Raw genomic sequence first — 18,438 nt, forward strand, 5'->3', positions numbered from 1 at the left:
GCCTAGATCATGGTCAGGTCCAGCCCTGGAAAGTCAATCCTTCAACTCTACTTGGACATCCCCAAGACCTCCAATCCACCATGTCCAAGTCAGAACCCATCCTTTACCTTTCTGGATCATCATCTCAGTTAAACAGGTGGTTAGTTACCCAACTACCCCATCAGAAACCATAGCATTACCATCACCTCCTATCTGTCCCTCAACGCCTCTCTGCCTCTTCCAAATCTTGACCTCTTGGAGTCAGTTCTGTATTAATGTCCTCATCCATAGCCATCTCTTCCATAGAGTCAACATTCCTTCTTCATTTATCCATATGACTCACCTCATGCCCTCATGAGGTTCCTGCTCTCTCCAATCAGTTCTGCCTTAATACAGCTCATGATAAATCCTTATCATATTGCCTTTTTTTGATAACCCTTATCACTCCTCATATCTACTGCATGGAGCCCAAGGTCCAGAGCAAAGTTTAGAACAGGCTTCTCTACTTTTCTTCAAAATTCTTCAGAAAAGAATCCCTTTGCCTCTCCTCAAAGCCCCATCAAAGGAGCCAGCTCCCCAGAATAACAGCCTCGTCACCTCCTAATATCTTCCCACACCCATCCTTCTCTCTCATCTCTCAACTCTTCTTCTTCCTCTTTTTCCAATGTGGAAAATCAAGCCCATCTACCACAAGACTATATATCCAGTCCTTGTCTCCTAGCTTCTGCTTGTGTTACTCCTACTGGTTGGACTGTCCATCTGTCTTTTTGTCTTGAAAAAAAAAATATACTTATGTGGCTGCCCCTCCTCCATGTAACCTGTGCTCAATACCATCCCTGGATCTCCTGGACATACTGTTATTAAAGCATCTACAACTTTATCCTATTGATTAACAGCAAATCTCAGGTATCAAGAACTACTCCATGTCTAATAGTGATACTTCCTGGAGTGTGCTGGCTAGTTTGATGTCAACTTGACACAGGCTAGAGGTCCCTGAAAAGAAGGAACCTCAGTTGAGAAGATGACTGGACAAGATCTGGCTACAGGGCACTTTCTTAACTAATGATTGATGGAGGTGGCCTCAACCCTTTGTGAGTGGTCGGTATCTTCCCTGGGCCAGTGGTCCTGGGTTGGTTGAGCAAGCCAGGAAGCAGGACCCCACCATGGTCTCTGCATCAGTTTCTACCTCCAGGTTCCTGCCCTATTTGAATTTCTGCCCTGGCTTCCTTCAGTGATGAACTACAATGTAGACATATAAGCAAAATAAACATTTTCCTCCTCAACCTGCTTTTGGTCCTGGTGTCTCATCATAGCAATAGAAACTCTAAGATATGATGAATGCTGAGAACTTGATGGATAGTTCTTCAATATATGAACATCACCATGGCAGCCTTCTATACATGGTTCCAACCTATGTTCTTTAGAGCCTATACGCTTCTCCTTCTGCTGTTTATGGTATGAAGTGCCTCTCAGCCTACCTGTAAATCATTTGCAAAAGATTAGCGAAATAAAGCAGCCTAGGAGATAAACCACCTCTTATCTCTTGAGAAATCGCGTCTTTGTTCTTTACTCTCCAGAGAAGAGTCCATGCCTCCAGGCATTCTAACTGATAGTGGGCCGATATCGAAAGAGGTTATTCCAAATCCATAGTCCTCCCTGGTTTAAATACCCTGTCTAGGTAATCGTTAGTGAGGTACTGGGTGGAGAAACTGATTAAACCAGAGTTTACGCCTTTATTCACACAACAAACTTATACAATCTCTACTTGTGCTCACGGTCCATGAGGATGGAGAATAACTCCAACACTACCTATGGGCCTCCTGGGCTCCTTTATTTCTAAACCCAGACAACCTCTGGGCCCAAAGTGGAACCTTTGGAAGGAGAGTTGCATCTAAAATGTCAGCTGTCTGCAATACATCTCCAACTTCACGTCACCAGTGACAAACTTCTTCCTCAAACATTGATTTCATATTGGAAAAAAGAAAAAGGCCATTTCAATAAATGTTTCATTAACATAGTGTTTTGCTGCCTGATGCAGATACTCTTGCTTCATTTTCCCAGACTCTCTTCCACAGAACTATTTCCTGAAATCCTCCTCGGGATGGCCTAAAACTCCGTAGATTCCCACAGACACCCCAGAGACCATGGACACCAACTCAACAAATGAGTAAAAACAAATCCCCACCTCAAGAGCCATGGAGGCTCATTTGTTCTGATGTACCAGTATAAGCCTCTGTTCTTCTCTGAATTGCCTAAGGTCAGAACAGGACAGACTGTTCTGGCCACCTCAGAGGTGCTGGGTTAGATGGCTGGTGGCAAATCATTGCTCCATGTCACTAAAGGTCCCAGAAGAAATGGAGTGAAAGATTAGGTGGGAAGGATGTGCGGTAGGTGGTATTTTCTTTCTGGCCCCTAAAAGGCTTGTTCCCATTCCACATGCTTTATTTGTATTGGGTTTCTTGCTATGTCCTGATTCCAAACCCCAAAAATTTCAAGGGCATTTTGAATATCTTTTATTAATAGCAACTCAGAAATTTTCCAGTTAGGTGCCAAACATACAAAAACAGGTGCCATATAAGGTTTGGTCTCTCAAATTTCCTAAGATGTGGTGTCAAGATTGAATCCTGACACTAGGGGAGGACAAATCTTAGAGGAACATCTGTGTGTGTTGGGGTTGTGGGGGAGGACCAGGGCACATCAGAATGGCTGTGGGTGGCACACTGTACTGAAGGGGGGTGTTTTCATTTCTATTACACATAGAAAATGGGGGGAAAAATCCATGAATAAGTGAAGTCCTTTGGAAACTCCTGGGCTCCCAGTGCTATGTGGGTGGCAGAGAAAGGAAGTGGGGTCAAAAAGTGTAGAAACAGCACTGGAGAAATTGAGATTCTGAGCTCCATCACACATGAATTATACATATGGGGTTTCCAGCTTTGAGCCCTGATAAAAAAAACAAAGCACTACCCCTCACAATAATAACAATGTTCTAGCATTTGTAGCAGACACAGCAGGAACTACCATAAAGTGGCCCACAGTAAGCACTTCACACATGCTCAGAAAACACTATCTCACTAATTCTCCACACATCGTGCTGCCAAATGGTCTGAGCGCTGCTTCATAAGGGAGACTAGGGGCTCAGGAACCAGCCCGCATCACTCAGCTATGGTGAATGATGGGGGCTCAGTTTGAACTCGACTCAGCCTGCAACCATGCTCTTTGGAAAGGACTCACCCCAACGATTGCTAGCTGTTCTAAGACACCAGAGCTAGAGGAAAACACTTTCCAAGTGCTGTGTGAGTACCGGCTGTCATAGGCAGGGTGCATCCCTTTCTGCTTCTCTGACCCCTGGGAAGGCAGCCTCGTTGCAGGCCTCATCCTTCCTCCAGAAGATGCTGAGGGAAGATGGGGAGGAGAGACTTCTCTCTGGTACTTACTTTCTAAGCACAGCAATCTCATTCTCGATGCTACTCTCTTTGCCCTTCAGCGCCTTCTTCGGGATGCACTTCACTGCAAAGAGCTTCCCAGTTGCTTTCTCTTCAGCTAACACAACTTCAGAAAAGGCCCCACTGTGGACAGAGAGGGAGAGAAAGAAGGGTTAGGGTGAGGTTAGGGTGAGAGGCTCTGATTGCACAAAGACCCCTCTGTCCCCAGCACAGGAACAAGGAGTGTGACCACAGTGATCATGTCACTTTGCGTCTACCTCCAATTGTCCTTAGAAGAAGGAAACATATGGACAAAGTGTGCTCCAGTGCAAAGAGATGGCGGATGTCAACACAGGCCCATAGAGACATCGGAGGCCATTTTGAAATGTCTCTTGTCACCCTGCTATATAGCACGGTTGAGTTAGGGTCCCTTGGTACGCAACAAAAATCTTCCCTAAAGAGTTTCCCTGACGAGAGAAAAAAATGGTACCCACTAGCAAGTCCATGTAGACCAGAAAGTTACAGATACTAAAATTCCCCATTTGTCTATAGACCCTCTCACTCAAAGAGTTTTCCGGACTACCTCCCAAACACTGAACTAAAGCTTGCAGATAGGTGAGGATGTAATTAAAGTGTGAGGAGGCACCTCATGAGGTGCTGACGTGGAGCAGGGAGACAAGTGGAAGGGTCCCTGGAGCTGCTGGTGGGGCGGACTAGCCAAGAGAGAAACCCTATCTTCTAGATGAGAGAGACCTTGTTTCCATAAGACAGAGAGCAGACCAAGAGGACTCCTGACATCAACCTCAAGACTTCTCATGCACATTTAGACATTACACTATACATGACCACACATATCATAGGTATAGTACACATACACGAAGAGAGAGGATTTTTTTTTTGCCATAATCCGTATAACAGTTATGAGATTTAAGAGAGAAATCGAGTGATGGATGAATATGGACACGTGCATCCCGTGTCGATGACGGAGCATCAGTCATCCCTTCAGAGACTCTGGGACATGGTCCAATGCAGATGAGCCTTGATGACATGCTGGAGAAAGACACCAGTCACAGAAAGGTAACACAGAAAGGTGTGGAAGAAGGGACAATAGGGAGTGGCTGTTTAAACGGAGCAGAGGGCGGGAAATGGAAAGGAACCAGAAGCAGATGGTGGTGATTACACAACAGTGTCTAACAGCTAAGGCCATAGAACCCCACGCCCGAAGCGGTTAACATGATAAGGTTTATGGTATGTCAGTTCTGGCGCAATAAAAAGTACAAGAGAATGTCTGCATGAGCTACTCACTAGCATAGCTCCACATAGAGAGCAGGGGAAAGGTGATACACCTTACACACACGACCTCCCAAAAGAAGAGAGAAATGATAGGAAAACTGCAGGGTACCAGATGGTGTGGACCGCATCGAGTCCTTGGGCAACTCTGGAGATACAGTGCACAAGAAGTTACTGTCCACGTCTCTAAGAGACCAGGACAACAAGCACTGAGCACAGCACAGAGGCAGGTTAGAGGAGACCAAGCATGCTCCTCAATCCTCTGAGCTTTTACTCTCTCTCTCTCTTTCTCTCTCTCTCTCTCTCTCTCTCTCTCTCTCTCTCTCTCTCTCTCTCTCTCTCTCTCTCTGTGTGTCTGTGTGTGTGTGTGTGTCAGTGTCTGTGTATGTCTATATATCTGTGTGTGCCTATGTGTGTGTCTGTGTGTATGTCTGTCTGTGTATGTGTGTATCTGTATGTGTGTGTGTGTATGTCTGTGTGTGTCTGTGTGTGTATGAGTGTCTGTGTGTCTCTGTTTCTATATGTGTGTGTCTGTCTGTGTCTCTGTGTGTCTGTGTGTGCAAGTGTGTGAGTATATGTCTGTGTGTGTGTGTGTCAGTATCTGTGTCTGTCTATATATGTGTGTGTGTGCCAATGTGTGTGTCTGTGTGTATGTCTGTCTGTCTGTGTATGTGTGTATCTGTATGTGTGTGTGTGTCTGTATGTGTATGTCTCTGTGTGTCTCTGTGGGTCTGTGTGTGTGCCTCTGTGTGTGTGTATGAGTGACTGTGTGTGTCTGTGTCTGTGTGTCTCTGTCTCTATATGTGTGTATGTCTGTCTGTGTCTCTGTGTGTCTGCGTGTGCAAGCGTGTGAGTATACGTGTGTGTGTCTGTGTTTGTGTCTGTGTGTCTTTCTGTGTGCAAGTATCCATAAGCCTGTGGGCACACATTCCTCTGTGTGTGTTTATATGTGTCTGTCTGCCTGTGTGTGCCTGTGTGCATGCTTGTCTGTCTGTATGTCTTTCTATGTGCACGTGTCCATGAGCCTGTGAGTACACATTCCTGTGTGTGTAGGCCAAGGGACAACTTCCATTTTCGTTCCTCGGGTGCCATCCTCCAAGCGTTTAGAGACAGGGTCTCTCCATTAGCCTGGAAAGGGCCCTGTGGGCTCTACTAGTTGGCCAGTGAGCCCAGAGGACCACCCATCTCTGCCTCCCAACACTGGGATACAAGTCTATGCCCCCACACCTATTTTTTCCCCATGTACTCAGGTCCCTAAGCACTTTGCTAACTAAGCCATTCCTCCACTGGCTCTGAGGTCTTCCTCAGTACACTGCAGGGGTGCTGCTTCCTGCTAGGAGAGCCACCTCTGTCCCTGGAGCTGACAGTGCAGAAGGAACAGTGTCCCTAAAGGAACAGCCCTCACTCCCTAAGCTCCAGCCCCAAAAGCACACTTTCTCATTTCCCCACACAACGTGAATAAATTTATCTTCCTTCAGCTTTCCAAAGGGGATGCTTTCTGAACTTAGAGGCTGAAAGGTTAGCATAAGTTGTTATTGTTCACACACACACACAGAGAGAGAGAGAGAGAGAGAGAGAGAGAGAGAGAGAGAGAGAGAGAGAGATTTTGAAGGAAGCTAATTAAAAATATCAAAAGCAAAACTGATGAATGAAACATTCATCCACTTTCAATGTAATTACGCAGCACATCTGGGGTAGCATGAGATACGTGAGCCTAGTGGGCCTTTGCACAGCCCAAGAAACGAAATGCCAAGGAAGGAGAGTGGGGGTGAAGAGTCCTGCCCGTTTGTACCTGGCAGTTTGTGAATATAAGCAATATGTGATCCAATATGTGTGGGTGGCACAGCATGGTCCTAGACATCTATGTCCAACTGACAGCAGCCTGTGATACCATGGAAGGACGAGACAAGCCCTCATCCCTACAACCTGACTGCGTCCTTCACCTCCACTCAAGGGACACTGGGATGGACACATGTGCCCACATCTGGGAGAAAATATTAGATGTGAGTTTATGATGTGTTCCCCCCTCAGGGTGACAAAAGTCACGGGAAAAGAGAAGGTGGGCTATTATACAGACATAAATGACCAGTAGGAGCAAGGAAAATTCCAGTACTCTGAAAAATGACGTTTCCAAACTGTGACAAAGAAAACACAAAACAAAAAGAAAACCAACAAAAAATATGTATTTGAATTATAAAAGGGAGACATTACTCAAAAACAAAAAAAAACAAAAACAAAACCACATCCTCCCTGAAATTACTAAATGTCTATGACAAGTGACCAGAAAGGTCAGACAAGTTATTCTTCAGGTGGGAAGGGATCCTCTCCATCTAGAAAGAAACTGCACAAACTGCAGAAGCCGACCCCTCCTTCCCTGCTGTTCTGCCAAAGAAAATCAAATTGTCACCTGGAGGCTGCCTGCTCTGATTCTGAGTCAGGTACCGACTTTGGAGAGCAAGAGTTTCAAGACTCGAGGCAAACGTCGTGAAAGTAAAGGGTTTTGAACCACTGCTTAAGCTTTTAACTTCATAAACGAGGGCTCTACAACAGGCCCTCTTGTGCTGCTTCAGTAGGGCTCAGGAACAGGATCCTACTTTAGATGGCTGCACCTAGTCCACCATGGACATCCAAGCCACGAGGAGTACAGTGATCCAACATCCAGGTGACCAATGGGAGGCAAGTGGCCTGGGCTCTAGAAACACCTCATCTTCCAGCATACATCAGAAAACGCCACACACCCGGAGGACTCCTAGGTTTCTACCTGGCCTTAAAGGTTTGCGGACCGTGGTTACCATGTACTGCCCCAGCTGTGAGAAGACACAGCCATTCAGAGTATCCTAATCCAGATCTGTGTCTTCTATTGACACCAGAATTCAGTGCAAGTAAATCCTGGGTGTGCTTCCTAAATCACCGACCTACTACCGACTGTTACCCTTGGAGCAGAGGGTATGCATGGTAATGCACACCTGTAGTTCCAGCTCTTCAGGAAACTGAGGCTAGATGGTGGTTTGAACCTAAGAGCTTCGAGGACAGCTGAGGGAACAGAGCAAGACTGTTTCTTAAGAAGAAAGTGAGAGCCAGCAAGATGGCTCCTCTACAGACAGTCTGAGGTCAACTCCTGAAACCCACATGGTAGAGGGAAAGAATCAATCCCCTTGGGTTCTCCTCTCTGTGACCTTCACATATGTATCACACACAAACAAGCAAACGCAAACACATACACACACACCACACACACACACACACACACACACACACACACAAAGAGAGGGGGCGGAGAGATAAAATGACTTTCAGAAAGGATCGGGAGCTACCTTTTTGATTCATGACAGTACGCTAAACCAGCCATTTGGTAAAATTATATCCATCCCGAATTAGACCACGAATAATCAGATGCAGGGATGGCTGGCCCTATTAGCTGAGAGCCAGCTATTATTGGCTCATTGGCTTTCTGTGCTTTTTAGTTGTTCTCCGTATGAATCAGATTGATCGTGTTATTAACTTTATTAACGGCATCGCTTCCAGCCACCGTCATCACAGCCTGCAACTGGGCCTCCCAACGTTACCCCGGGCCTCTCGCCATCAATCAAAATAACTTTTTTCCACCAAGCACACTGTTGTCCCTGGTAGAGGGCCGGGAGAATATGTATTTTTAAAATACAGGAAAAGAATATAGAGTTGGTGATAGTTGGCTTGAGACAATCTAGGAACTAGACAGGCACCGTTTAGAGCTATTGCCTCAGAACAGAGTCAAATCATAAAATGGGGGATGGACCCACTTCCATGTGAACCCCAACAGTGTAAGGGCCTAGATCTTAACAACAGCTGGAATTCTCAGTGTCTCAGCAACTCCCCTGGCAGAAACCAAGCGATCTGATAAATGCTAGCTCTTCCATTGTCACGTGCCATGTGTGCCGTTGTAGAGCTGACTCAGCACACTGAGCCGAAAGACCCCAAACACACCCAGCATAGAAACCAAATTCTGCCACATGAGCACATCAAAACGGTCTCGGTTTCCCATCCTCCCAGAACTAATGTGAGCGCTGAATGAAGACTGGTGTACAATTTAGATGAAGCTTGTATTCACTGAGGTGTATCTTACAAAACCCTCCACGTGGTAATTACATAGTAGGCTATATGTCAGAGTACATGAATGTTTAAGCTAGAAGAATTAAAATTCTTTTTCCTAAGGGAAAAAAATCTGCAATGCCCATTCTCACTAACTTGGGTCAGGGTCTTAATAAGGAAGCTCTTAACTAGAATAGAAGTGTGTGTGTGTGTGTGTGTGTGTGTGTGTGTGTGTGTGTGTGTGTGAGAGAGAGAGAGAGAGAGAGAGAGAGAGAGAGAGAGAGAGAGAATTATGTGCATACAGAGACACATGTGCATGTGAATACTTTTACATGTGTGTGCACATGGGTGCAGAGGCCAGAGGTCAAGCTCAGGTGTCTTCCTCGGGTCACATTACTCCTTGCTTTTCAAGGCAAGCTTTCCCATTGAACATGGGTCTCGCCAATTTTGCTAGAACTGTTGCCCAGCGGGCTTTAGTCAGAGCTCTACCTGCCTTCCTCCCCCTTCCACTGTGATGGGACTGGGGGACCATGGTATGCACTGCTGAGCCTTGCTTTCTACAGGACACTACAGATCCAAACTCAAGTCCTCGTGCTTGAACAGAAAGCATTTCACCAACTGAGCCAAGCCTCTAATTCCTATTCTCTTTAACTGGGAGGGTGGGGGGACCCCCAATCCCATCTTCCTCTGGAACTGGTAGATTCCACAATGACAAGAAAATCTCCATGAAATCTTCAAGAGCCATGAAGAGGTAGTCTTAATGCTCGCCCGATTAGCCTGGTTGTTGCCCAGATCCGTTCTCACTCGGTACATTTCTGTGTCTCAAGCCGCTGAAGCAGGTCTCAATTGTGACAAACCTTGAAACGGGAGAAAGCATCAAATGACTGGCACCCTCATTGACTCTGACATCTTTGGTTTCTAAAGGCCTTTCCGTGGCAGTAAATCTTTACTGTTAATAGAGTCACTGATCCAGACAGAGCAGACAAATAAATTCCAAGAGAATGCGTGCTGCTGTCCTCAGAGCACGCTCCATTTAACGGCACAACTCTTCCCCCTTGATTCTCTCACAAGCTCTCCCACGTTAGCTCTGTGGCTCCTATGTCACTTGTCAGAGGGTGACAGGGACCCAAATGGAGTTGGCAATTATTTATTTCTCACCACACCACTGCTGAGGATTCTGGGAAGTCTAAATTGGTTTGGCCCTGCTGGGACCAGAAGTCTCCCAAGGCCACAGCGTAGAAGGCTCACGTCATTTACAGACCCATAAAGCACCTAGATGGCTACTTGTTATATGGAACTATCTGGCGACGGGTACTGGGGGATGGATTAGATGAAGCAGGAATTCCTGGAATACTTTCTACAACACCTTGATGGGACTGCTCATGGCCGTTTGTAAATGCTGAGGTCATTATAAAGGCAACTTTCCCTAGAGGTGGCCCTTCAAAGGGCCTTCACTTCTCCCTCGGACATGATGAGGACACAGACGTGATAGGTACTAATCTCTCTGACACCTGCCAAGAGCCAGTGTTGTCTCAGTAATAATGGGCAGCTTCTTTAGAAGGGCCAATGGGCATCGCTGCCATCACACGGTATCTTTATTGTCATTCTTGATATTATTGTTGTTGATGTTGTTGTTGTTGTTAACAGCACTAGGAATCGAGTCCAAGGCTTACCCATGCTAGGGGAACACTCTATCAACAAGCTAAACTATGTACAAGCCTCAGTTTTATTTTTAATATTTGAGATAGGATCTCATTAAGTTGTCCAAGCTATCCTTGAACTCTCTCCACAGCCAAGGCAGCCCTTGAACTTGGGGTCCTCCTTCCTCAGCCTTCCTAGCAGCTGGGATTATGGCCCTGCACCACCAGTCTTATTGCACCAGTCCTTAAGGCCGACTTTCATTGTTGCTTAGAGCAATGTCTGAGCAAGAGGTCGAAGCAACGTTCTCAGGCTCCATGATGATCAAACACCAGTGTCGTCCTAATTCTCTAAGTTCTCCACAAAAACCAACTCCTTAATCTCAGTGACGGTTAATGGAACAACCAGCTACACCTATCCAAAGAAAATAGGGCCAACATTCTGCTTTTTAAAAAAGCAATTTAGAAATAGCAAAGAATTAGGAGGATCTTGAGCAATCCGAAAAATACAATGGAGATGGCATGGTGGCACACGCCTGTAACCTCAGAGCTCAGGAAGCTGAGGCAGGAGGAGGACCATGAATCTCTGGGCTACACAGCAAGTTCCAAGTCAACCTGGCTACAAAGTGAGTTCTAGGTCAGCCTGAACTACTTAACAAAACTGTCTGAAAAAAACAAGCAAAAATACACACACATATATAATAGAATACTACATACCTATTTAAAATAACTAAGTAGATCTATACCATTGAATTATCCCAAAGATATAAGTTAAAAAATATTCACATTTATATCATACACACACATACAAACTCATGCACACACATGCACACACATACACACTCATGCACACACATTCATATATATATGCACATATATACACATACATACATATACACACAGACATATGTACACATACACTCATACACATTCACATACACACATATATACAGACACATACACACATACATAATCATACACATGTACACACACATACACACAAACATACATGCACACTCATATACTCACATATACATATGCACACATACACACACATACACATACATACACATGCGCACGTACTCACATAAACATGCACATGTACATACACATACACACAAACATACATGCACACACATACATACACATATGCACACATACACACATATACACATACATACACATGCGCATGTACTAACATAAACATGCACATGGATACACACATACACACAAACATACATGCACACACAAACTCACATACACATATGCACACATACACACATATACACATGCACATGCACTCACATAAACATGCACATGTACACACACATACACAAAAACACACACAGACACATACACACACACAGAGTCTTGGGAAGAACGGACAAGAAGCAGAGAGACTCTACCTCCTCTGAAGAGTGATACGCAAGAGAAGCTCACTGGGAGACTCACTTTGATTCATTTTTATTATGTGCCATACTTTCTCTATTAAAAGTTAATGAAATGGAGAAATGTTTGGGAAAGGAGAGAGAGAAATCAATAATAATCTACACAAAATGACTAGCTAATTAAAGCCTTGTGCAGGATCAGCCAACTAGCTATAGCACAATGACAGAATGCCAGTGCCAATCCTAGTCCACAGCCAAGTTTATCCGCTGTGCCGTACAGACAACCTGTCTAGACAGGACTCCTCTAATCTGCTTACTCAGTCCTGGTTCAGAGACTGACCACATGTCTTCACTGACACAAGAGGTACAGTAAGTAGCCTCTGGGACAAATACCTGTCTTCGTAGAGATTACTCTTAAATAAGGTGATACTGGGGAGCTCATTCATGCAGAAAGGGAAATTTGAAATGAGTCTTGAAGGATGAGTATGTTTTAATGTGTATCAACAGAGAAACAGAACCAGGAAGATCGAAGGAAGACAAGAAAGTCAGGCTGACGCAGTGGGATGTGTCCCAAGGCTAGGGGTGAGGGTTATCTGAATGGAGCAGCTACAGGGGTGAGGGCTGTCTGAATGGAGCAGCTGCAGGGGTGAGGGCTAACTGAATGGAGCAGCTGCCAGGGTGAGGGCTATCTGAATGGAGCAGCTGCAGGGGTGAGGGCTATCTGAATGGAGCAGCTGCAGGGGTGAGGGCTATCTGAATGGAGCAGCTGCAGGGGTGAGAGCTATCTGAATGGAGCAGCTGCAGGGGTGAGGGCTGTCTGAATGGAGCAGCTGCAGGGGTGAGGGCTGTCTGAATGGAGCAGCTGCAGGGGTGAGGGTTATCTGAATGGAGCAGCTGCAGGGGTGAGGGCTAACTGAATGGAGCAGCTGCCAGGGTGAGGGCTATCTGAATGGAGTAGCTGCAGGGGTGAGGGTTATCTGAATGGAGCAGCTGCAGGGGTGAGGGCTATCTGAATGGAGCAGCTGCAGGGGTGAGGGCTATCTGAAGGGAGCAGCTGCAGGGGTGAGGGCTGTCTGAATGGAGCAGCTGCAGGGGTGAGGGCTCTCTGAATGGAGCAGCTGCAGGGGTGAGGGCTATCTGAATGGAGCAGCTGCAGGGGTGAGGGCTATCTGAATGGAGCAGCTGCAGGGGTGAGGGCTATCTGAATGGAGCAGCTGCAGGGGTGAGGGCTATCTGAATGGAGCAGCTGCAGGGGTGAGGGCTATCTGAATGGAGCAGCTGCAGGGGTGAGGGCTATCTGAATGGAGCAGCTGCAGGGGTGAGGGCTATCTGAATGGAGCAGCTGCCAAACATGTTGAGGATGGCAGGTGTGTCAGCCAGGATTGGTGGTTTGTAGTGAGAATGGCAGGAGCGTCAGTCAGGCGTGGTGGTTTGCAGTGAAATGCACAGTGCTCAGCGCACCCTGTATGTCCGTCTGGGCATCTCATTTCATCTGGGTTCACAGCTCTGTAAAATCTATGACAGACAGATTCACGATCCACCAAAGAGATCCAGGCTCTGGCTTGTGGGTATACCACCTGACACAGCCAATGGGACTTCGCAGTTATGGCTAAGTTACACATCACTATGGTATATGACCTGAATTTTCCTGGGTGGAACCAATATAATCACAGAGGCTCTCGTAACAGGAGGACATGAAGGGCCAACTTCTGGGATGATGTGACAATGGAGGGCAGGGTGACATCTGTGCTAGAAGAGACACTAGCCAAGAGAAACATTCAGGCCTTACCTAGCAGCTACAGGAACAGGGGCAGACTCTCCCCGAGGATGTCACGAAGGGGCACAAGCCCTTCTGATGTCTTGAGCTTTGCCTTGAAAAATTCCGTTTGGGATTTCTGACCAAAACTAAGATAATTTGTGATGCTTCGAGGTCAGTACATTTTGCTAGTTTTTGATAGCATCAATAGCAAGTAAACACAAAAACGTTGTTGTTGTTGTTGTTATTAATTTTATCATTATAATCCTCATCCATCACCATGCAGAAAGTAGACTCATCAAAGCTTAAGAAGCTATATACATCTCAAAGCCACTGACCAGGAAGCGACAACACTCATACTCAAGTGTGCAGTGTGGACAGGATGTTGCCCTAGGGTGTGGGGGAAAGCAAGTGTCCCACACTGTGTGTGCTCTGAACATCTGATGGAAAAATGTGCACCTGACGTTGGCGGTAATGACAAGGGGGTGACCTAAGTGAGCAGGAAAAAATGAACAGAGTTGATCAATATGCAACACCCTCATTCCAACCAAATGTATTTTGGATTGTGCTCTGTGTCCTTTAAACATCCCTTTGGAACACGAACAAATGATTTTGGCATTCAGGAAGTCTGTGTATGGCCCACAATTTCCTTATTTATGATACTTAAGGGCATTTATTTAAAAAAAAAAGCCCACTTTCTCTATTTTTACCTTAAAAATTCCTCTCATCTGTCTTTGTTTCACAAAGGAAATACCTGACGCACCCTTTGGCCACCGAGCTGCATCTTGGGTCATCTCACAAATACAGCTGTGAGCAGAAGGTGGCGGGGATGTGTATCAACCTGAACATCCTTAGAAGTACAGAAGTTGGATCTGTGTGTGCACGTGTGTAGCTGGAGACCAAAGCCTCTTGTCTGCTAGGATAGTGCTTGGCCACCAAGGTATGGCATCTTTCCTTCTAAGTACAGACTAGAGTACAGAGAATGATTCCTTTCCCCGCAATATTGTATCCAAAAAAAAAAAAAAAATGAATCTCTTCTAACCTAAGTCGTTGCCATCACTGTCACCATCTTCTTCATAGCTCTGCCACACCACCAATCCTGCTTGTTGATGCTTACCTTAAAGTACAATTACCAGCCAACTTTTTATTCCACCGACAACTCTTCATGATAACATTATCCTGCCCACTCCAGCTGACAAAACCGAGACTCAAGAGGATCATATTTTTGCCATCAAGCTAATAGAACTGACATTCCAATCACGACCTGCTGATAAAGTTGTTCTCTGTTATTTTGAGACACTCCGGCACCAGTCAAACCTCAAATTCAGAGAGGACGATAATAGTGAAGTATCAAAGGGTTTTCACCATGCTCCCCACCCTCCAAAAGTGTCCAGAGTCCCCTCCCCATATCTTACAAATAGTAACTTATACCAGAGAAATTCATTAATGTAGCCGGAACCCAAGAACCTTCCAATAGAACAAGCCGACCTTCTCCAGGTTCCTGACAGAGTTTACCACCTGCCAAGGCTGAGGCAGAGACTCAACTCCCTTCTACTTTCCTGAGACTGCACCCTCTGCTGGGAGAGGAGGACTTTACCCTTTAGCTGGACATCTCTCCCCTAGAATACTTTTCCTCAGTGTTCTAGACCCAGGTCCCTCCCCTGGGTCTTGGCATCATAATGCCTTGCAATGTGCGCTCTTCTGCAAAACACAAATACTCAGTGGGAGCCAAACTGACCCTTGTGCCTGCCCACTGGTCCTGTCTCTTTCTAAATGGCCCACGCATCTCATTATCCACTTACTGATTAATACAGCCAACCTAATCTTCCTGCACAATTGGCAGGCCCTTTAGTCTCCTACAACAAAATTCACATTAACTTTAACCCAGCCCTTAGAAAATGTCATGCCTCTGCTGGCTCTGGTATGGGGAGCTGTTGTGTTTGCTGTTCAGTGTTCAGCCACTTACACACACACACACACACACACACACACACACACACACACACACACACACACACATTTCTGGTCAAAGTCAACAGTATGTCTGCCCTGTGTGTTCTACACATAGAACAAAAGATGATACTGTGACTGGTTCTACACCCTGCCCCCAAACTAAAGGACACAGCATGGCACCTGGATTTTTTTCAATTGCTTGGCTGTGGGTGTTATAAGCGCTCAGAAAGAATGTAGGCACAAACATGTTCTTGACTCCAAGTCCTGAAGGGCAGGGACCAGAACCATGCTCAGATCACTGTCACAGAAGCCGAAGCATCAGGCACATGCCACCCAACCTGGCCTAGGAAGGCAGAGAAAGGCACCAGCTGCAGGGCACCCCACAGATCCTCCTTTGCAGCTTCCCTGACCCTTGGGATTGGGTTGCCCTGAAATTCAGGACACACGGGTCAAAACATGACAGTTCCCAAAACAAAGATTCCACAGGCCGGGTGACTCGAGGGCCTCTGAAGCACTTGGCTGTCTCTTCCCAAATTGGCCCATGATTAAAGCGCCTGAGATTCCACCAGCAAGCCACTTCCCGTTAAGAGTCGCAACTATTGACATCCCCACAGAAACCAGAGCGTGCTTCCTGGAAACAGGCCAGCGTGCCACACGAAGGCATTGGCAGGCCTCAGCAGGAAGCCCCTAATGAAACTGGAAACCAGCCATGGTTTAAACGCGAGTTAGCTCCGGCCCTGTGAAGCCACGGCTGCTCTTTCAAGGAAACGAGAACATCAAGCTGCCACGGATCCCATAAGACACGGCGCTTCGTACTGTCCCTCAGGGTGCGGAGGGGCAGTGGCAAAGAACCTCAGACGCGGTGGACAGGTGGCACATCTGTGAGCTGCAGAGGTGGGGAGGAAAGGGCACTCGGGCCATTTGGTCACTGAAGACGCGCTGAACAAAGTCATGTGAACGGCGTTGGAGAGGAGTGGGGTGCTCTGGCCCTGGAAGCGCCCGTGCCAGGGGGAGGAAGACAGAGGATACAAGTTCGTGTGTACCCGGGAGGTTGGATCAGTGAGTGAAGCACGTACCAGGCAAGCATGGCTTTAAGTAAAATCCCCAGACGCCATTTAAAAAGAGCTCGGTATGGTGACAGACGCTTGAAATCCCAGCTCTAGGAAGATGGAGGTAGGAAGATGGGTTGGGGACCAACAAACCTAGCCTAAACCGTGAGCCCCAAACAATCGTCATGGCAACCAAGTAACAACGGGTAAGAATGTACACTGGCCTCCACACATACCTACACATATGTATGCTCAGGCACACACACACACAGAGGCACGCACTCATGCATGTACACACACACACACACACACATGCCCAACCACATGCACATAAAAGCACATTCCATATATACATGTATACACAAAAACTCAAGCACACGTGCAGTTTGCAATGGTGAATGCACGCTCACAGCAAACCTCCGCTGACAACTGCATGGAGCAGGGGGAGAGGCCTGAGCCTAGGCAGGAGAGCTCTCCAGAGAAGAGAACCGCAAACCTAAGGCTCGGGGCTGGTGAGGACGCCCGTTAGTAAAAACGAGTCTGGGTGCTGGAGTTACGTCAGAAGGAAAGAAATGGGGGCCAAGAAAGCCGAACACAACTTTAGGACCCATGGCCACAGCAAAGGCATGATAGATTTTTCATGAGCAAGATACAAGACTTCCAGGACAGTTTTCTTACACATGTGAGGTGCAAACACACAGGCACACACACCTACATCCAGCAATGGCTCGGCCTCCACAGTTCAAGCCATGCTCTGTTCTTGCACAGGACACAACCTTGAGTCCCAACACTCCATCCAGAGGCTCACAAGCTCCTGAAACTCCAGCTCTGAGGGAACCCAACATTCTCTTGAACTCCTCAGACATTTGAGCTCACACATGCATGCACATGTACATACATGTATACGTGACTGAGAATAAATCTTTTTTAAAAACGTTTCAGCCCAGCACCGGCTTCCCAAATGTCATAGGTCTAGCTGAATAAAGTCTTTAGTTGAGCTCTTGAACTTCTCTTAGACCATCTAAACCTTCCTGGTAAAGTCCAGTAGGATAAGAGTACCCCCTCCATCCTTCAAACCTAGTTTCCACCACTGTTAATTGGGTCCTCAGCCTCCACCATCTCTCGGGGGTGTGGGGTACCCAGTCTTCATTGCGCCAGAATTCCATAGTGTTAATCAGCGTCCCCTCTTAGCTCATCTGTTTTCTCCTATCTCTTTGCACCTACTGAGCCTACCTGCTCATCCATCATACACGTCCCCTGCCCCACGGTGTGCACTGACTAGAACCCCACCTCTCTACCCCACTACAAAAGGGCACTACTGAACAACTCCATGAAACTGTCCCATTTTCACTTCCACTGATGCCATGGAATAACTTTTATTTCACTATTGCAAAAATTAGATTTTTTTTTTCACATTTCCCCATGCTCTCCTCTGAACTATGAAGAGCCCACCATTCTCACGCTCATGAAAGTACCTGGACTTCTCCCTTTTGTCCTGGTTGAGGGACAAATACGCTGTCACACTGTCCTACCACATCTGCCTTCAGCTGAGAACTTTAACGCGCCTGCCCTCAGACTTGAAGCATAGCACCCAGAACACCCCACGTCTAGTAATTGGCCTCACCTCCTCCATCTCTTCCTAGAACTGGCACGTCACTCTCACAATAACGAAAACCATTCCAGGTGTCAACAAGAGAAGGTTCTAGAAGTATACATAAAGTACACAGATGCAAACAAACAAAACATTACTATGACGCAATGTTTTTCTCCTTTGCCTCATCCCTCAGTGCTTCTGTAAATTACATCTAAAATACAAACTGGCCACACTAATTGTCTTTATCTATACATCAGATACACTTCAAAAGCGGCAGGGAAACAAGGAAATGAATCACGATG

At 46.4% G+C, this 18,438-nt stretch overlaps 1 protein-coding gene across 3 annotated transcripts in view; it reads right to left on the bottom strand.

Annotated features, from left to right (window-relative positions):
• The window catches only part of Camk1d (calcium/calmodulin dependent protein kinase ID), a 399,640-nt gene that overhangs the window by 242,783 nt on the left and 138,419 nt on the right, over positions 1-18,438 (bottom strand). For all 3 annotated transcript variants that reach the window (XM_032884303.1, XM_032884302.1, XM_032884304.1), the window contains exon 2: positions 3,414-3,545. In XM_032884303.1, the coding sequence (XP_032740194.1) occupies positions 3,414-3,545 (132 nt within the window). The remainder of the gene's footprint in view (positions 1-3,413; positions 3,546-18,438) is intronic.

This window comes from Rattus rattus, chromosome 14, assembly GCF_011064425.1.
Source record: "Rattus rattus isolate New Zealand chromosome 14, Rrattus_CSIRO_v1, whole genome shotgun sequence".
Lineage (NCBI taxonomy): Eukaryota > Metazoa > Chordata > Mammalia > Rodentia > Muridae > Rattus > Rattus rattus.